Source organism: Xenopus laevis, chromosome 4L, assembly GCF_017654675.1.
Source record: "Xenopus laevis strain J_2021 chromosome 4L, Xenopus_laevis_v10.1, whole genome shotgun sequence".
Classification (NCBI taxonomy): domain Eukaryota; kingdom Metazoa; phylum Chordata; class Amphibia; order Anura; family Pipidae; genus Xenopus; species Xenopus laevis.
The window spans coordinates 32,087,140-32,109,355 of record NC_054377.1 but is presented as its reverse complement, the minus strand read 5'-3'; the positions used below and the strand labels follow the sequence as shown (position 1 = coordinate 32,109,355).

The 22,216-nt window shown below is 36.3% G+C and overlaps 1 protein-coding gene across 13 annotated transcripts in view; it reads right to left on the bottom strand.

The window, feature by feature from the left end:
- LOC108713967 (neurexin-2-beta) overlaps positions 1–22,216 on the bottom strand; it is a 404,763-nt gene that overhangs the window by 227,677 nt on the left and 154,870 nt on the right. For 12 of the 13 annotated variants that reach the window (XM_041590057.1, XM_018257736.2, XM_041590065.1 and 9 more), the window contains one exon: positions 121–150. The exons of the other annotated variant lie outside the window; for it this stretch is intronic. In XM_041590057.1, the coding sequence (XP_041445991.1) occupies positions 121–150 (30 nt within the window). The remainder of the gene's footprint in view (positions 1–120; positions 151–22,216) is intronic. 13 annotated transcript variants of the gene reach the window in all.

Sequence of the window (22,216 nt, the reverse complement as noted above, 5' to 3'; positions counted from 1 at the left end):
CTGAAAAAGAAATGGAGTGCTGAAAAGCTTGAAAAGGAGAGAGACATTATGAAGGGCTTGAAAAAAAAGAAAAGAAGGTATAGGGAGAGAATTAAAGAAAAAACTGGATTGAATCCATACCTTGGTTGCTTAACGTCAGATGTGCTGGAACTTCAGATTTGGGGGAAGGGGTAAAATCAGAACAACGTGGGGATGGGGAGTAAAGGAGGAAAGAAAGAAAAGAACGAATAAACGACAAGTTTAGAGAAACGTCACAAAAAGCAAACTAAAAGAAAATATAAAAAAGACGTTTTCTGAGGATTTTAAATGCCACAATTTAAAAATTAGGGTACAGGGAAGGGGGTATTTTTTAATTTGTGACAGGCATCTCTCCCCTATTGATAGAAAGTTTTAAGGGGGAAAGGGTAAGGTAATAGGGTAGAAAGAAATAGGTATCGGAAAAAGGGTAGGGGGAGATGCCAAAAACAGAAACAAAAGAGAGAGTTATGGCTTTTCATTTCATTTTGGTTTCATTGAAAAAAGAAAAAGCATTTGGTAAAGAGAGAATATTACAAATAGAAAGTAGAGGACAGGAAAGAGAGAAAGAGAAAACAGAAAGAGAGAGGAAGGTTAGAACTAAGGTCAGGTTGAGGAGAAAATAGATGAAAGAGCCAAATGCTTTTTCTTAATATATATTAATATATATATAGGATGGAAACACACAGAGAAACTATACAACGTAAGGCAAAGAAAGCCGATTGTTGTATGAAAAAGTGTAACAGCTACAGTTAAAAGGAAAATCGCAAGTGTTTTTCCACAGTACCATAGCAGAAATCAGGGTTCCTAAAAATCCTATACACAGTATATATTCTGATTATAACATTAGAAGGTCTGTGGCAGTTCCGCCATGTATAACATTTCCTGTATTATGTGCCTGTAGTATACTTTTAAATGAGAAGCTTCCAGAATAACAAGGAACATTTGTAAACATATATTTGTTATTTGAACGGAAAATTTAGAAAAATATATGTCAATTTAAAACATATTTGATAAGGCTACTACCATGTATATGGTTACATTTTTCAACATCATAAATACATTTGAGAATATACTTTAATTCATAATAAAGCATTGATTATATTGAGAGCTAGCTGTAAGATAAAATTAAAAAAAACTATGAAAGCTGCAGTAAATTATTTCACAAACAACAGTTTATTAGTGTGTTATTTAGCAATTCACAAACAGCAGTTTATTAGTGTGTTATTTAGCAATTAACTATAAATATTTTTTCATTTGCACTTTTTTGGCCATTGTCCAAAGGAGTGCCATTGTTTTCTTTCAAGCTGCTTACTTGCCCTCTGACTAGGGATGCCGATGGCATGAAGCTCAGACATAAGGCCATATTCACAAAACATTTATATGGTTCAACCATTAATCTTTAATGATTTGTTAATTCATTTTTTGTTACATTTTTTTAGAATTTTTTAAAATATAGTTACATAGTAAGTTAGGTTGAAAAAAGACACATACCCATTAAATTCAACCATTTAACTCTATTTTAACCTGCCTTACTGCTAAATGATGCAGAAGAAGGCAAAAAAAACCTCTCAGATTTTCCTCAGATGAGGGAAAAATCCTTCCTGTCTCCAAAATAGCAATCGGACTAGTCCCTGGATCAAATTAAAGTGATACTGACACTAAAAAAATATATTTTTTAAAATATGAATGTGCATTAAAAGTTACTTATAGGTCATGCTGAGAGGTTTGTTTTTGTAAGTAATTGTTAGTTGAAGTTCCTAAACCTGACTGTATTGCCAACCTGACTGTCCCATCTAAGCCTGCCTACTGCTAATGGACTCCTGCTGCACAAATACGGCAGCCCCATCACAGGGAATCAGATACGTAATGTAAAAGCATTGGGCAAATACTTTATGGAAAACTATAAGAAGCAAGTCAATTTTATGGTAGATGTAAAAAAAAAAAGTTAAAATTTCTGGTGTCAGTATCTCTTTAATCATTTCAAACAGAGAGTCCACACGTAAATCTTGGTCAGCGTTGATCAGTATTACTATTGATTTTAGGGAAGGCTCTGATAATGTTAAATATATAGCTTTTGATAATTTTGTGAATATTTCAATCCTATTGCATTGGACTAGATACTGTAGATCAATTTGAATAAATTCCTTAGAATTTTCTACAAATTTCTCCAGCATTGGGGTCTACATATTGGTTATTCCATGATGTATTGTCTTGATAAATTGGTCTGCACCTTATTCTTAGTGAGCCACTCCAGATCTGTGACTCTAATTAGCTGGAATTTTCCACCTACTGACCTCTAAACCAATGTGTCATGCACTAATGATAGGAGCAGGTTCAATAAATGGCCCACAGACAACAAAGAGGATACAGATTTTTTAGTGTGTCTCTTTTGTAAATGAGCATCTTGATGTTCATTTCCTTATGGGTTTTAATTAGCACTGTATTCTGTGGACTGCAGTATTTTCTAATTATAATGTTCTTTGAACATTTGTCAGATGATATGTAGCTGTTCATTCTAGGTTGTATTTGTATTCCTTTGTACTATTAATGAATAATAATGCTGTATTATGCATCAGTATATCCTGTACCTGTAGAGATACTGTACTAGTGATGTCTTATTTTCATTTTTAGAATTCTTTTTTTGTTCGTGGTGCTAAAATATGCAGTAGTTACATCAAAACTGGTGCCTTTCTCTCATAGGTTAAGAACATTGCAGAGGGTTGGTAAATGCTTATATACACATAGAAACACCAAGTAACAGGTTCTATTTTTTAACCTACTGTATTAGATACACTGAATTAATTGGAATTTTTTTAATTGGAATTTTACAAAGCATTTTTGTGGTGTCTTCCCATATTAGAATCAATTAGTCTGCTGATTTACAATAAGTCGCCCATTGCATGTACAGATTCCTTTTTTAGCAAATTTGCATTAATGAGTAAAGTTTTTTTCCACTGATGCATTAGCAACAGAAGACACAAGCAGCATACATTGATGACTCATTGGAAACTTACCTGAACTAAACCAAATATGTGGCAGCTTTTATTCATATGTTTATATACCAAATTGAAAATTTTATTTAAATGGAATATTTGCCTTCAGATAAAATCATTGAAATCAAATGAAGATGATGAATAGTTCTTTTCCATTTGCAGTTTTTTTCATAAAAAGGGACATGTGCAGAAGGTTGGCGACTCCCTCTTTAAGAGACTAAAAAAATCACTGCTCTCTGCTGCTGTCAGGGGCTTTTGATTTTATGCGACTTGTCTGAGGGTAAACATTCCCATTTCAATATGTACTCAAAAACTCCATTTTATATTTAAACTCAAAGGTGTATCCAACTTTACACTAGCTACATATTCATTCTTCTTATGAATATGTAGAAGCTTTGTGCACAAACACACACACACGCACATGAATTACAACAGCATGATTTCACATATCCTAGTTTTACTTAAGTTGAAATTCCATTAATAGATATGGTAGACATAGCATAACATAACCACAGCAAATGAACTCTTCAAACTGTCTTTGTTTTATAGTAGCTACAGGCATAATAGGAAAATGTAATGTATATTTTATTACATGTAATATGCTGTAATAAGTCACATAATATAACAACTACAATTGTAAGAAGCCTTAAATATTTCATACCACTCTGTGTAATAGCTGTAAGCACAATTATGTAATTCTTTTTATCATACTGCACAGATAATAGTTATGAGGATATTTCACGTGCAGACAAAATTATGCATTTGTAACATTAAAAGAAGAGTTGATATAAAATTATGCACAGTGATCAAAACAAATGAAAAAAAAAGTATGGTTAATTCAAGATAGTAAAATCACTATATTTAATTTTATACTTAGCTAAATACAGAATCAAAAAATAGGTTTATCAGTAGAAAGAAAAGGCATGGCTAAAATTAACATTTTGGATAGGAAGAGGGAAATTATGGAAGGACAAAGTAAGGGGGAGATACAAAATTAGACACATCGCAACACCCTGTCCATATCTGTTGCCTATGACCTATTTCTATGTAACATGATAAAGAATTGCATGGTGCTTGTCGCTAGCACATCATACTATAAAACTGCACACTAGGGGACCAACCATGTTAGCTGTAAAAACAACATTTTTTAACTAGAAAAATATGATCTATTCGAACACTGTTCCTTTGTGCAAACGCCTCTTTGGAGGATATATTCATTTTTATTGAGTACAAGTTTTGCAACCATAACAAATGTATTTAGTGACTCATCCACCAGTGGAAACAAGAGTGTACATTTCATAGGCTGACCAAGAATTTTCTCTGGTATTACATTCCCTCAGCTGTACTGTATGTTCTTTGATTGATCTTCTGCAAAGTATAGAACACAGAGATGAACCAGGATGGATATTTAACCCCCTTCGTAAGCTGAAAATGCAACTAAAACAATGCTATAAATAAAGCCTATGCTTTACTGGCTATTACTGAGGTTTAAGGCCCAGCACACACAGGGTTCCAGGATTCCCTGTGCACAACTTTTCCTGCTGAATTGCATGCACGTGGAGGGGTGTAAAAGAATACATAGTAAGTAAGTAAGGTTGAAAAAAGACACACGTCCATCAAGTTCAACCTTTTTTTTTTTTTTTTTAAATCTGCCTAACTGCCAGTTGATCCAGAGGAAGGCAAAAACCCCATCTGAAGCCTCACCATTTTGCCTCAGAGGGGGAAAAAATTCCTTCCTGACTCCAAAATGGCAATCGGACTAGTCCCTGGATCAACTTGTACTATGAGCTATCTCCCATAACCCTGTATTCCCTCACTTGCAAAAAGGCATCCAAGCCCTTCTTAAAGCTATCTAATGTATCAGCCTGTACAACTGATTCAGGGAGAGAATTCCACATCTTCACAGCTCTTTTTTCTTTTTTCTCTTTTTTCTTCTAATCGGAATGGGTGACCTTGTGTCAACTGGAAAGACCTACTGGTAAATAAAGCATTAGAGAGTTTATTATATGATTCCCTTATATATTTATGCATAGTTATCATATCACCCCTTAAGCACCTCTTCTCCAGCATGAGCATCCCCAATTTGGCCAGTCTTTCCTCATAGCTAAGATTTTCCATACCTTTCACCAGCTTAGTTGCCCTTCTCTGTACCCTCTCTAATACAATAATGTCCTGTTTGAGTGATGGAGACCAAAACTGTACGGCATATTCTATATGGGGCCTTACAAGTGCTCTATACATTGGAAGAATGACCCCCTCCTCTCGTGACACTATGCCCCTTTTAATACAGCTCAATACCTTATTTGCCCTTGATGCTGCTGACTGGCATTGCTTGCCAAGTTTATCATCTACAAGGACTCCAAGGTCCTTTTCCATAATGGATTTGCCTAGTGCAGTACCATTAAGGGTATAAGTGGCTTGGATATTTTTACATCCCAGGTGCATGACCTTACATTTATCAACACTGAATCTCATTTGCCACTTAGCTGCCCAGATTGCCAGTTTGTCAAGGTCATGTTGCAAGCATGCCACATTCTGGATGGAATTCATTGGGCTGGATAGTTTTGTGTCATCTACAAACACTGATACATTACTTACAACACCCACCCTCATTAATGAACAAGTTAAATAAAAGTGGACCTAATACCGAGCCCTGGGGGATCCCACTAACAACCTTACTCCAAATAGAGAATGTACCATTAACAACCACCCTCTGTAACCGATACTGTAGCCAGTTTCCTATCCATGTGCAAACGACTTCATTAAGCCCAACAGACCTTAATTTAGAAAGCAGTCGTTTGTGGGGCACAGTATCAAACACTTTGGCAAAATCCAAATAGATCACATCTACTGCCCCCCCACTGTCAAGCATCTTACTTACCTCATCATAAAAAGCAATCACATTTGTCTGACATGACCTATCCTTCATAAAGCCATGCTGTTTGCTGCTCATAATGCCATTCACTAGGACAAAATTTTGAATGCGATCCCTTAACAAGCCTTCAAATAATTTGCCCACCACAGATGTCAAGCTTACTGGCCTATAATTGCCAGGCTGAGATCGTAATCCATTTTTAAATATTGGAATAACATCAGCTTTTCTCCAATTCATAGGCTCTATACCAGATGAAAGTGAATCTGAGAAAATCAGAAATAGGGGCTGGTCTAAAACTGAACTAAGCTCTCTTAGAACCATGGGGTGTATGCCATCTGGCCCTGGAGGGTTGTTTACATTAATTTTTATTAAAGCTTTATCAATCATATCCTGAGTCAGGCACTGACTAGATTGAGCTGAACCATTAGTGCAGCTATAAAGTGAGCCTGGGAACTCAGACTCCTCTATTGTATACACTGAAGAAAATAACTGATTTAACTGATTTAATGTGAGTTTATTACTAGTATATTACACTGTAATAATAGTGACTCCTAAAAAAAATCTCCTTCCACTTTCGTATGTCCTCTTACTTCTCTTTTGTACAGCTTTCCTTTTTATACCTAAATTTACATATCCACGTCACCTCTCTTTGCTTCAAATGTAGTTCTCTGTCCCTCCATATTTGAGTGGTGGAATCCCTTCTAATACAATAAATTTCATTTGGTCTGCATTATGGCCCATATCTATAAAATGTTTCGATATTCGATTACCCAAATTAATTGAAGATTTATGCTGGGATATGCTTGTAACCTAAGACTGACTTCCTTGCTAGATATATAGAAATATAGAAATATATATACATTGAAATTGTTGGCCAGCTTAAATATCTTAAAATATATGGACAAACAATCCCTGTTTTGTTTAAAGGGCATTTTGTAGTTCAAGGCACAACATTTGTCAATGTCCTTAATATATTGATAATGGAAATGCAGAGGCTTGTATTTGTCTATATGAATTTTGTGGTCACAGCCTCATTGCTCCGCCACTTAATGGTTTAAAAATGAGTGGTGAGAACAACTTTCGCTTGGTTGTTATAGTTACAGGAGCAGTGGCCAGCTCCGTGTTGTAGCTCCCACCCTTTCCAACTACAGTCAGGTGATCCCACTGGTGACCAATAAAAGGGCAACCACTTGGGAGTTTTAACCTTGAAAGCAGCAAGTAAGCTGCATGTAAAATGTAGTCTTTGTGTAAAATGTTTAATGTAGCAGTAACATTTTTAATGAATCAGATGAAAGTTTAGTGTAGAACTATTGACTGAAATAGTTGGCCAGCTTAAATATATTGCAATATATAGGCAAACAATCCCTGTTTTATTTATTATTATTATTATATTAAGGGGAGGATATTTTAGTATCTTAAGGTACAACATGTCTCACTGTCCTATTGATAACAGTTTGAGTGCAGAGGACCTCTTGTATTTGTCTGTATATATTTTTTTGCAGATTCTTCGTCTTACAGCTGAAGGAAGCTATGAGGTATTTCAATTAACTGCTGGTTTAAAGAGCATTACTGGCCAAAGAAATGCATATTGAATGATTTTTTTAAGAATATACTGTATAGAACAAAAAATATAAAGGCAATACCAAATAGCTTCCCAAAATTATGAATTCTGCTTTGGACAGAGCAGTGGGCATATAGACGTCACTTGCAATAATTCAAATGATTGCTGCAGGGACACTTTCTCCATTTACAGAGTGGCATTACAGAGCAGCACAAATGCCAAGAACACTCCATAGGCTGGGGATATTTTTGTTTTTTTTTGAGACGTAAAATGGAAATGCAAGTACCAGTGAAGCAGAAGGATGAAAATCATCTTCAGGGGAAATGAGTATGATCTCCCCAGGAAGTTAAAAAAAACATTATTAAATGATCCTCTAAAAAACTAGACTGCTACCATATTAAAATGTTAAACAAAGGATTGGGTGCAAGTAGAACTTTTTGAGTTAAAGGGGAGCTATCGCTAAAATGAAAATGTTATATAAGCTTCCTTATACTGAAATAAGAAACTTTCTAAATACAACCAATAAAAATTTCTGCAGTGTTTCTGAAAAATTCAAGTTTATATTCACTATTCCTCTCTCATCATCTTCATTTTGTCTTCATGCCGAAGTTGGGTGTCAGATATTCATTGAAAGATAGATCCAATATATCTTATGGGGGGGGGCTTCCTTTCCTAGCAGATGTATTAGCGCTCACTCAAATAACTGATTCCAGTACAAATCAAATCTAACAAAATAACTGCCTTTTGCACGAATTCTGCATGTAGAAAGACAGAATGTTTGGTGATTTAATAGAGTGAGCTCTAATACATCTTCTAGGCAAAAGGAGCCCCCCTATAAGATATATTGGATCATTCATCTGACCCCCAACTGCTGCATGAAGACAGAATGAAGAGAAACAGATGCTGAGAGTGGAATAATGAAGATAAACTTGATTATTTCAGAAATGGTACAGAATTTTAAATTGTTTGTATTTAGAAAGTTTCTTATTTTACTGTGCTAAACCTAATATTAAATTTTCATTTTCAATATTGTTCCCCTGTAAGAATTGGTATAGGGAATTTAAACCCAAATTTAAAATCAGTGCAAACTCAATGAGTACTTTCAAAACTTATATTACATTTATATTTTAGTGGTTTCTGACATTTTTTGATTGCTAATACAAAGCTTTTGGCTCAGCAGCAACTAATTATGCCCTCCCTGTGCAGTCCATTAACCTTAGGGTTGGTTACACTGACTGAAAGATAGATGCTGAGAAGACAGCCTGGTAAAAGCCTGGCAGTCTTAACTGCTAATATCTCAGAACCACAAAAATAAAAATCAATGTAACTCTCAAAAGTGTTTAGAAGGGGAGTGCAAGTAATTTTCTTTATTTTTTGTTGGGGTTTAAAAATGTTGTGCATGGTTAAATGTTATATATGGACAAGGGTGCAGGCATTTTACAACCAAGAGCAGCAGGGAAGTTTTAACTAATTGCGATTATTTGACATTCTTCTATATGGTGCAAATGATATTACATAATACATTTAAATATACAATACTATTACTAATATGCTTTAAAAGCTTTGCAAACAGAGAGTGCAAGCAAAGGTAGGAACATTGCAGATGTGTAACATCATAAGTAAGAAACATAAATATGGTAAGAAATTTACATCAGTATAAAAACTTGATTTTGACCCCAACTTCAAGTTAAAAAAGATATACAAGATGGTGGTCTTACTGGCACAACAGGCCACATATATGAAGGTTTTTTTGGATAAAAACCCGCATAAATATCCTGCATGCTCCCAAAGGTACTGTACATAAACCCCAGGCTTACCTATCACTTCATGGTGGATCCTATATTAAAATAATTTTGCATATAAGTGGATACATTTTTACAAGCCAACTTTAATATCTTTCTGGAAGCTTGGATACTTGAACATATAGGACTGGCCAGATATGGGATGACTTTGACGTAGTTGGCCATCTTAAATATATTGCAATATATGGACAAACAATCCCTGTTTTGTTTAAATGGTAAGGCATTTTTTAGTAGCAGTATGCACAAAATGTCTCTGTCTTAAATATATTGATAATGGGTTGAGTGCAGAGGACCTCTTGTATTTTGTGGTCACAGCCTCATTGCACCCCTGCCTAATGTTTTTATAAATGAGTGGTGAGCACAACTTTCCCTTGTTTGTTATAGTTAAACAGGAGCAGTGACCAGCTCCTTGTTGTAGCTCCCACCCTTCCCAGCTATAGTCAAGGGATCCCACTGATGTCTAATAAAAGGGCAGCCAAGTTTGGGAGTTTTACTTTGAAAGCAGCTAGTAAGTTGCAGGTAAAACTTAGTCCCTTTGTATAATGTATAATTAAGCAATTGAATTCTTAATGAATCAGATGAAAATTGAGTGTAGGACTGGCCACTGGCCACAAACAATACCTGTTTTGTTTAAAGGGTAAGGCATTTTTCAGTAGCAGTATGCACAAAATGTCTCTGTATTAAATATATTGATAATGGGTTGAGTGCAGAGGACCTGTGAGTGTGCCTTCTTTGAGGAGAACATATTTAAGGATTGCACCCAGGCATTCGACAAGTATATATATATATATATATATATATATATATATATATATATATATATATATATATATATATATATATGCCACTAAGGGGAACATTATTATGTGGAGTAGGTGTGACAGACTTCTATTCCCTGTTCTATACAGTGAAAGCCCTAATAGCTATTAGTAAACCTACATATATTATGAGCAAGTTTGGGCTAAGGAGTAAAATAAAAAGATATGACATAAATCATATATTTTGTTTTTATCACAAGTATGGGCCATAGTTGTGTGTATGTTTTTATATTGTGTATTAAAATATATGGTTCAAGTTGTTCTACAAGAACAATTTTTTCTCTAAACGATGAACTTTGACACTGCTTGACATTTTTATCTATACATTAGGGACTTTTAAGATTTACAGTCTGAAGGGGAGAAAACAGTTGGTCTACTGAGTTTCTAGATCTACTGGGATTTGGATATACTTTGTATCTGGATAAAAGTCTGCCTTCAGTGCAGTATCTTTTAAATTAATAAAAGCCAAGCATGTGGCTCCTACCAAGTCTTACTGAAGTCACATATTTTTCTATTATGTGGTTTGGTAGAGAAAGGGCATACAAGGAGATACAAGGATCGAGATGGACTCAGGGGGCCTCACCTATCATAAGTGCTGTTATATTATGAGTTGACTCTTTCATTGCTATTTACATATGCTCAAATACTTTGGTGGTCACAATACTGAAAAAATATTTGTTGTAAGGATCGAAGGCCCTGAGATTTGCCATCACAATTCAGCCTTCATCAAAGACAGTATTTTGCAACACTAAAGCTAATGCCTTTCAGCAATGTGTAGACTGATACCAGCCTTGACTTGTCATAGTATAGACTTGTGATAGTGATCAGGCCCATGGCTAGTAATATAATATCAAAACCTACATCATGCTTTACACCACTGTAGACATGATTATATAGCATATTTAAGTTAATGGCCTCTATACAACTCTTTAACACATGGGGCACAATTCCCCAACATTGGATAAATTCACAAACAAGATACATACATGAAACATGTTTTCCATATTCAATGCCTTCCTACCTCCCTTACCAACAAAATACCTCAACCTTTTACATTCCCCACTGGATTCTGCCATCTGCAAAACAAAGTAGATTCCATGCACAAACAAATGCCCATCTCCACAGACATAAATTATTTCCTACTTACCAATATGAAGTTACTTGCCTTGATACTGTGACTGACTCTGTTTCAATCAACTGTTGTTATCTCTGCCCATTAGGCCCTCTTTTTTCACTTAACAACAGTTTCTCCAGTTCCTATCCAAATATTACGATTTCCCTTTTCCTCTGTGGACTTTTTTCTTTTTAATCCATAAGGCCTGTGTCAAGCATATTTTTATAAAACTTACACTTGACCCATCCTGTTTTTTAATAACCATTGTCCCATCTCTCTTCTACCACTAGTCTTCAAAATCCTTTAACATACGTGCGCATTTACGAATGTAGCCATAAGTGCAGCCATGCTGAAATGGACATGTTGTTTTTATCGATGACATTCATCAAAGGTATTTGCATGCAAACCTGCTCCGTACACTTCCACATAGATGTGACATTCATCTGTACGCAATTGCACCTATTGACGCCCGATAACCCAGGAGCTACTGCCACTCTTAATGCAACAGAAACTCCAGGGTTCCCACAGCAGGTTGCATTAATAGGAACAGCAAAACTTGTACCAAAACAAAATGCTGGATGTGAGCAATCCAGACTCCTGAAAATATTAGCTGAAGTACTTGCCACAATTGCAGCCAAAATTACACTGGAACCATGTTGGGGGGGAGTTACATTAAAGTTACATTCGAAATTACCATTGAGCACTCCCTTGTTATCTGTAACTGAGGTGAATATTGATCCTGTTCTTACCTTTATAACCTATCCTTTACTTTTCAGCAGCTGTTGTTTTTTTCCTTCTTCAGTTTGTCTTTGGGAGACCTCACATAATTATTTGGCTTTAGTTATCATCTGTATACTGATGCTATCCAAATATATTTATGCCTAGCTTTACTAACTTCTTAAATTCAGAGAGGTAAAGAAGTTAATAGGAAAAAGAGAACTGCATTTAAAAACTACAAGTCTGTTGGGACAGAAGCTGCATTTAATGAATATAAACACTATAATAAATGTTGTATAACATACATAGCAAACGGGAAGGCAAAGAAAGGAAATAAGGAGCACATTGTGACTGAGGCTAAAACGAACCCCAAAAAGTTTTTTAAGTAAATTAATAGTAAAAAGATGTGGGTTGAGAGTGTTCCTTCTGCATGGTTGTAACAGATAATGAAAAGGCAAATGTGCTAAATCAGTTATTTTCTTCAGTGTATACAATAGAGGATGGTTCTGCTCAATCTAGTCAGTGGCTGACTCAGGATATGATTTATAAAGCTTTAATAAAAATTTATGTAAACAAGGCTCCACGGCCAGATGGCATACATCCCGGGTTCTAAGAGAACTTAGTCCAGTTTTTAGAAGAGCCCCTATTTCTGATTTTCTCAGATTCACTTTCTTCTGGTATTGCACCTATGGATTGGAGAAAAGCTGATGTCATTCCAATATTTAAAAAGGGATTACGATCTCAGCCTGGCAATTATAGGCCAGTAAGCTTGACATCTGTGGTGGGCAAATTATTTGAAGGCTTGTTAAGGGATCACATTCAAAATTTTGTCCTAGTGAATGGCATTATGAGCAGCAAACAGCATGGCTTTATGAAGGATAAATCATGTCAGACACATTTGATTGCTTTTTATGATGAGGTAAGTAAGATGCTGGACAGTGGGGGGCAGTAGATATGATCTATTTGGATTTTGCCAAAGCGTTTGATACCATGCCCCACACATGACTGCTTTCATTGTAAGTAATGTATCAGTGTTTGCAGATGACACAAAACTATCCAGCCCAATGAATTCCATCTAGGATGTGGCATCCTAGCAACAGGATCTTGACCAACTGGCAATCTGGGCATCTAAGTGATAAATGAGATTCAATGATGAGTCATGCACCTGGGATGTAAAACTATGCAAGCCACTTATATCCTAAATGGGACTGCACTAGGCAAATCCATTATGGAAAAGGACCTTGGAGTCCTTGTAGATAATAAACTTGGCTGTAGCAAGCAATGCCAATCAGCAGCATCAAGGGCAAATAAGGTCTTGAGCTGTATTAAAACAGGCATTTATTCACAGTAGCAAGGGGTCATTCTTCCACTATATAGAGCACTGGTAAGGCCCCATATAGAATATGACGTACAGTTTTGGTCTCCAGTGCTCAAACAGGACATTATTGTATTAGAGAGGGTACAGAGAATGGCAACTAAGCTGGTAAAAGGTATGGAAAATCTTAGCTATTAGGAAAGACTGGCCAAGTTGGGGTTGTTCATGCTGGAGAAGAGGCTCTTAATGGGTGATATGATAACTTTGTATAAATATATAAGGGGATCATATAATAATCTCTCTAATGCTTTTCTTACCAGGTGACGCAAAGTGACCCATTGCAATAAGAAGAAAAGAGGTTCCATCTAAATATTCGAAAGGGTTATTTTACAGTGAGAGCTGTGAAGATGTGGAATAGAGCAGAGGCAAAAGAACATATTCACATTACTAAAGAGATGCAGATGGTTTGCACAGTGTATAAAATTAAATATGGCATCTGTGAGTCCCTACAGACTATGCAAAGTCTGATAAGTGGATTTCTCTGAATACAATGTCACAGAAAGAAACATTTATTATTGAGGGTGCTACAAAACACAGTATTATTAGACTCCGTTGTCAAGTGTCCCTAAGAACTGTTTATTGTGTAACATTAAGGAATTTCTATACTATATTATAGTATGTCTTAACCATTGCTCACAATAAACTTTTGTGTATCTTGAATTGATCTGTTTTACTCTGCATTCATTGAACATGCGTTCATTGAGTTCAACTTTTTCATCTAAATGCCTAACTGCTATGGACAGATGATAAACCCCATCTGAAGCCTGTTCAATTTGCCTCAGGCAGGGTAAAAATTCCTTCCTGACTCCCAGATGGCAATCAGACCAGTCCCTAGATAAACTTTCTTTGATGTTAATTTCAGTAACCCTGTATTTTCTCACTTGATAAAAAGCCATCCAACCCCTTGTAGTTTGCCAGTTCATCAACCTTACATATTTTTTTCTGGCTACAAAACATTTATATATTAGTTACTGTATTTAATCATATAGCGACAGTTATTCATCACCTTGGATTCCATGAAGTGACTTTTCTAACATAACTTCCCAATAATCTGTCCATGTTATACATTTTGCCTCCATTAGGCAAAAGTTCAACATTTTAAATCACAGTTTAGAATATTATCTTTACTCAATATGGAATATGAACTATTATCTATCCATTATTAATGCACTGATTTTATTGTACAATTTATTCATGGGCTAATTGCTTTTTGAGAAATTTATGAAAGTCCATGATTTAATAGTTTACCCATAATGCTCATTTGTGTGATAGTTCCCCTTTAAGTATAATGTGTAATTATAGCCACAAAATTGAAATGCAAGCAGCTAGATATTAATGTTAACATACTCTCACAGCTACTATGCACTAAGGGGCAATTATTTTTGTTCTTTTGCACTGTTTCTAAAACAATGGAAAAAAACTATAATAAAAAGTTCAAAACAGATGTTTTGTACATTATAGCAGGCGAAAGAAACATGGGTAGGGCTTAGTGATGAAAGGGGAATAGTATTTAAGAGAATGATACAACTATTTACATTCTAGATGCCAAATAAGTGTGTTTTGGGGGTGTTTGGTTGGATCTGAGTTTTAGTTTCCATTAAAAAATGCAGGGTCTATAATGTGATGCTAAAGAATTAAGTGTTCATTGTAGAATAGTTGAGAAGAACAATAGTGTTTCTGAGGAATGGGACAAAGGGCTCTTTCACTCAAAAACATGTTTTTTTAAATGATAAAACATATTTCTAAGCAACTTACAAATACTTATATAGGTATGAGTCCTGTTATCTAGAACACTTGGGCATGGGGTTTTATGGATAATGGATCTTTCTGTAATTTGGATCTCCAAACCTCAAATCTACTAAAAATCATTTTAACATTAAACAAATCCAATAGGCTTGCTTTACCTCCAGTAAGGATTAATTATATCTTAGTTTGGATTAAGTACAAGGTACTGTTTTATTACTACAGAGAAAAAGAAAGTAATTTTTAAAAATTTTAGAGATGGCCTTCCCATAATTTGGTTTCACATTTAAATAGGTAACAGAGTCAGACCTCGTTCAATGAGACACACATACTGTAAAAAATAACTTTGTGTTTCAGTAACACTCTCAGTGTTTCTGTCTCTTTTTAGGTTTTTTTAATAAGATAAAAATGTGATTTTGGCGCAGAGGACCCAATCAAAGGATAGGTACCTGACTCTAGCATCTTGGGTGAAGTGTTTTAAAAGTGTCTTATATGGCGCCTGAGGCAACTCAATCAAGAAATAAATACAATTATGAGTAATAAATGTGACAGAAGATGTGCTGTGGTCTCTGCAGAGTCCCTCAGGGGGTTTAAAAAAAACTGACCCCTGCCCCTATGCAGGCATGATGAGAAACTGAGATAGCTGCCAGACTTAACATTGTTGAAAGCATTCTACTTTAGTGAACTCTTCAAGAATTCACTCAAGAACTGGCTGCCCATACTTGGGCACATGCCACATTTTTTTCTCTTCTTTTTAAAATTTAGCAAATACATTTCAATTATGCATTCTGTTTGCAGAATTTGTATTTTGATTGGGGTGTCCAAACTTTTGAACATGGCTGTATATATCGGTATATGGCTTGTCCAGTTTGCTAATATTTTATGGTCATGCATACATTCACTCTAACCACGTAGACTAATATATATGCTACTGCAGAGCTTAACCGCAATGTGATTTCACCTTACTATAGACTCCAATGCATTTCAGTGAAATATTGCAGCTTTGTGAACTTTTATGCTAAAGAAATGGTGCAATTGCTGAGAGAAGAGCATTATATTGTGGTCTGAGTTTTGTGCATGTTAATACGGGTGAGACAGAGAAAAAGAATATGTTTTATCATTTCATTTTTTTATAGTTATATTTATTATTAATGTTTTGATATTGTTTTTTTTCTCCTAGTTTCTACTCTGCTGTACCAAGCAACCAACCAACTTATTATCCTTCCTATACTTCTATGAACAAGAAAGTACAAGCTGTCCTGGACACAGGGCATAAATAATAAAAGTAAGAAAGATAACTTATGGCTCATTGCTGTTATTTTGGAAAGACATACAAAGTTTAAAACATTTCAAATCCATACACCCCAAAAGCACTACATCTCACTAATGATGGGCGAATTTGCGCCGTTTCGCTTCGCCGAAAAATTTGCGAATTTCGTCGAAAAATGCGCGAATTTCATCGAAAAATTCGCAAAATGGCGCCGGCGCCTGTTTTTGACGCCGGCGTCTGTTTTTTCGAAAAAAAAAATTTGACGCCGGCGGATTTTTTCCGCGAATTTTCGCAGGCGTTTTGCGAATTTATTTGCTGGCGGCGAATCGCGCAAATTCGCTGCGAATTCGCGCCTGGCGAATAAATTCGCCTATCACTACATCTCACTCAATAATCAAATAAAACAGAAAACTGATGTTATATCTTAGCTGTCTGCATGTTATGGGGTATGTTACACATTTGTCTAGCTGTAATAAATCTTTAAGGACCAGTTACCACACGGAAAGTGCCCTTATATTCTTGAGCTCTTTATAAAATTACACATAGGTAATTTTATATAAATCTTTTGAGACAATTCCCATTTAACTTTTACTTTTACAATTTATTACAGTTTTTTCTTTGATAAATCAGGACTTTTCACAGTCACTTGTGCCACTTGACTGGGGGAAACCATGTCATGATCAGGAATCTAATGTAGAGTGAGAAAGTTAGAGAGGGGTCTTAAAGGGATACTGTCATGGGAAAAAAATAATTCAAAATGAATCAGTTAATAGTGCTGCTCCAGCAGAATTCTGCACTGAAATCCATTTCTCAAAATAGCAAACAGATTTTTTTTATATTCAATTTTGAAATCTGACATGGGGCTAGACATATTGTCCACTTGACTGGGGGAAACATCATGTCATGATCAGGAATCTAATGTAGAGTGAGAAAGTTAGAGAGGGGTCTTAAAGGGATACTGTCATGGGAAAAAAAAAAATTCCAAATGAATCAGTTAATAGTGCTGCTCCAGCAGAATTCTGCACTGAAATCCATTTCTCAAAATAGCAAACAGATTTTTTTTATATTCAATTTTGAAATCTGACATGGGGCTAGACATATTGTCAATTTCTCAGCTGCCCCAAGTCATGTGACTTGTGCTCTGATAAACTTCGATCACTCTTTACTGCTGTACTGCAAGTTGGAGTGATATCACCCCCCTCCCTTCCCCCCCCAACAGCCAAACAAAAGAACAATGGGAAGGTAACCAGATAGCAGCTCCCTAACACAAGATAACAGCTGCCTGGCAGATCTTAAAAAACACTCAATAGTAAAAACCCATGTCCCACTGAGACACATTCAGTTACATTGAGAAGGAAAAACAGCAGCCTGCCAGAAAGCATTTCTCTCCTAAAGTGCAGGCACAAGTCACATGACCAGGGGCAGCTGGTAAATTGACAAAATGTCTAGCCCCATGTCAGATTTCAAAATTGAATATAAAAAAATCGGTTTGCTCTTTTGAGAAATGGATTTCAGGGCAGAATTCTGCTGGAGCAGCACTATTAACTGATTCATTTTGAAAAAAAAATTCTTTCCCATGACAGTATCCCTTTAAGTAAAACCTTTCTTAGGAAACTGGATGTAGGGATATGCTGTTGACTGTAATGTTAAATTAGGGATGGCCAGGGTTAGGAAGGGATATGAGCAGTTTTTTCACATTGCAGCATTAAAACCAATGCATGTCCAACAACCCCTAACCTTAGCTTCTCAACAACAGACCAAAACACACTGAGCATGTGGAGTACCACAGGCAGATAGAAGATGGGGAGTTGCTGTTGACAAGTTTAAAGTCATGGATCTTTATTGCTATAGGACTGTGAACTTCTAGACTGGTACACGTTCTGTATTAGAAATATATAATTTCAATCCATATTCTTCCCCTTTAAAGGAGAACTAACCCCCCCATAGTGATAAGTCCTCACTGGCCCCCCTCTCTCCCCCATGCACAATCTTACCCCTGAATTCTGTCTCCTCTAGAAATAGTGATCGCACATGCAGGGTGAGTGCAGCAGAGCTCACGGGCGCCATCTTCTTCTCTTCAGTGAAGTGAGCGGTGTATTGGTGCATGCGCAGTTGGAGCAATCTTTACATTTGCGACAACTGTGCATGCACCGAAAGAGACAGAAATTGCAGAGGGGAAGGAAGAAGACACGAAGATTACAAGAGAACAAGATGGCGCCCCTGAGCTCCGCTGCACTCACTCTGCATGTGCGGTCACTATTTCTAGAGGGGACAGAATTCAGGGGTAAGACTGTGCAGGGGGGAGGCAGGGAGGCGGGCCAGTGGGGACTTATCATCATGGGGGTTTAGTTCTCCTTTAAAAGTAAATGTCAGAGGGTATAATTAGACTAACTAGTAAAATAATAACTGTATGTATTTGTTTATGTATTACTTGTTCTTTAACAGAAGTATTAAATATCTTGGTTTGACTATTCTTACTGTTGGGGGCCGATTCACTAAGGGTCGAATTTCGAAGTTAAAAATACTTCGAAATTCGACCCTCGGATTGAAATCCTTCGACTTCGAATATCGAAGTCGAAGGATTTTGCGCTAATCCTGCGATCGATCGATCGAAGGATTTTTCGTTCGATCGAACGATTAAATCCTTCGAATCGAACGATTCGAAGGATTTTAATCCAACGATCGAAGGAAAATCCTTCGATCAAAAAATCACAGGCAAGCCTATGGGGACCTTCCCCATAGGCTAACATTGACTTCGGTAGCTTTTAGCTGCCGAAGTAGGGGGTCGAAGTTTTTTTTAAAGGGGAAGTACTTCGACTATCGAATGGTCGAATATTCGAACGATTTTTCGTTCGATTCGTTCGATTTCGTTCGAATTCGAACGAATTTAACCAATTCGATGGTCGAAGTACCCAAAAAATACTTCGAAATTCGAAGTATTTTTCATTCGAATCCTTCACTCGAGCTTAGTGAATCAGCCCCTTAGTGTTTACACCCAAGGGCTGCTTTTCAATATGTTGATATAGCTATTTGGACATTAGCTTCTCTTGTACATATTGGTAAACATTTTCTCCATTGCCATTTGGATTTATTTTTCAAAAATTTTAGATTTTCTGAGATCAGTTTTTAATGGTGAGGAAAGCTAAATTTACTGGGGAGTACCAATATGTTATGCACCCCCCCATTCAAGTCTAAATCCAAACAAACAACTCAAATGCCCCATCACACCTACAGCTGACTTATACACATGAATGCTTAGTACAGTAAAATCAGAAAAGTCTACAGAAAAGTCCCATGTCTACTGCACATGTGCAAACCCAAGCCCTTGCAAGGAATGCCTGGAAATAGTGTAAAATTTGGCCCTGTTATGTGCAAAGTTATGTGCCCATAAATTTGACATTCGCAAAATGAAAATTTACTTAAGAGATAATATTCAAGATTATTCCCTGGACAATTATAAGTACCAATAAGATTGTATAAAGAATAGATAATGTGAAATTAACTTGCTATTTTACTAAGGTTTTTTATATCGTATAACATATAAATATCTGCCCAATAGTTTTCAAAAATGTGGGTGAATTTTTATGTAGCAATCCCTAATCTCACATTTTGCTAAATCTGGTTTTGCTGCTATATGTAGGTAGGAAAATGATTTCAGTAATGGTTTTCTCTCACGGGATTTGAAGTGCTTTGCAATAATCAAAGCAGCCATTGTAGGCACACTAAGGGGCCTATTTACTAACATTTGGGGGCAGATTCATTAAGGGTCGAATTTCGAAGTTAAAAATACTTCGAAATTCGACCCTCGAATTGAAATCCTTCGACTTCGAATATCGAAGTCGAAGGATTTAGCGCTAATCCTGCGATCGATCGATCGAAGGATTTTTCGTTCGATCGAACGATTAAATCCTTCGAATCGAACGATTCGAAGGATTTTAATCCAACGATCGAAGGAAAATCCTTCGATCAAAAAATCACAGGCAAGCCTATGGGGACCTTCCCCATAGGCTAACATTGACTTCGGTAGGTTTTACCTGCCGAAGTAAAGGGTCGAAGTTTTTTTTAAAGGGGAAGTACTTCGACTATCGAATGGTCGAATAGTCGAACGATTTTTCGTTCGATTCGTTCGATTTCGTTCGAATTCGAACGAATTTAACCAATTCGATGGTCGAAGTACCAAAAAAATACTTCGAAATTCGAATTTTTTTCATTCGAATCCTTCACTCGAGCTTCATGAATCGGCCCCTTGGATTTCCTTTTTTTTCCATAATCAAATTTTTTCTCAACAAATTATAGTATTTCTAGTTGTTATTACTTTTCTCTAAACTGCTACAAATCCAAGATTTATTTAGTGTAAAAACGAAAAACTCTAATACAAAACTTCTCCAAGCAGTCGAGGTCCCATACAGTAGAAGTCAATGGGAGCTGCTCTGATCCTATTTGGACTTTTTTTAGCCATTCAGATTTTATAAGGAGCAGATTTATCAAAATAAATAAAAACAAAACCATTTTCTATTCATTCCTATGGAATTTTTAGAATTGTATTTATCAGTGGGTGAAGTTAGAACCCACCGTTTGATAAATACAGTTTGGGTGAGTTTTTATTTATTAAGCTCTAAACTCACATTTTGATAAATCTGCCCCTACTTAGAGGTTTTTAGATTTTTTTCACTTGTAATTATCTGAAAAACTCAAATTTTTAGAGGTTTTAGAGATATTCGTATTATTTCTGCACTTTGGTTCTATTAATAACTTTTATGGCATTCGCGATCTTAGAGAAATACAGTTTCATACAGCTCTAATACCACTAAAATTCAACCTTTAATAAATGGGCCTCTGTAGAACTGATTTATTATTGCTTGAGATTCTGGACTCGAGCAATTAGTTATAGAAAGTGAAATCACTTGTTTGAACAGTCTGGAATATATGGCTCAATGTGTACTTTTATCCTCAGTGTCTGTTCCTGTATCCCATCCCAGGTACCACAGTGCAATCAATACATAGACAATGGATGGAAACAGACGAGGAAGCGCAATGCTGTGCTGCAATGTATCCTTTTAATAGATACTCCATGTTTCGAGCAGAGTTGCCCTTTATGATGTATGGTATATAGTGACGGGCGAATTTGCGCAGTTTCGCTTCGCCGTAAAATTCACAAATTTCCCGCGAAACGGCAAAAAATTTGCGAAACGGTGAAAAATTCGCGAAACGGCGCCGGCGTCTTGTTTTTTTATGCGTCTGTTTTTATTGACGGCGAATTTTTAGGGCGAATTTTCACGGGTGTTTTAGCGAATTCGCGCCTGGCGAATAAATTCGCCCATCACTAATGGTATATAAAGTTTATAAAGTACACTTGATAAAGGGCAACTCTGATTGAAACAAGTAGTGTCTAATAAATGGATTCATTGCAGCACAGTACCGCACTTCCTCAGGGCAAATTCACTAACCTCCGAAAATTCACCAGCGATGGCTACGCTCACAGCGCAACACTTCGCCTGGCATAGAATCATCAGGACAACGCTAATTCACTAAAATCCAAAGATGAATCCAGGGCGCCCCGAATGCTGGTGAAATTGCGCTACCGTTACTGCGCCAATCGAAGCAAAGTTGCGCTAGGGTTGCCTAATTTGCATACAGCGGGAAGTTAAAGTTCAATGGACGTATAATGTTGCAGCAAATGCCAAATGTTTATGTGCCATATGTTAGGAAATATAGGGGGGAAGCCGGTTACCCCAAAAAAAATTTACACTCTTTTGAGCCTATCACCCTGAAAAAAGGAAAAGACGCTAGCGTTTTCTAGGACTTAGAACATTTTCCAACTATTTTTTTAGGAACTCCTATCTACTCTATTGCACTTCGCCTAGTCTGTGGTGGCGAAGGCAAGTATAGCGCAAGAGTTAACGTTCAGTAAAATCCGCATCTTAGTGAAT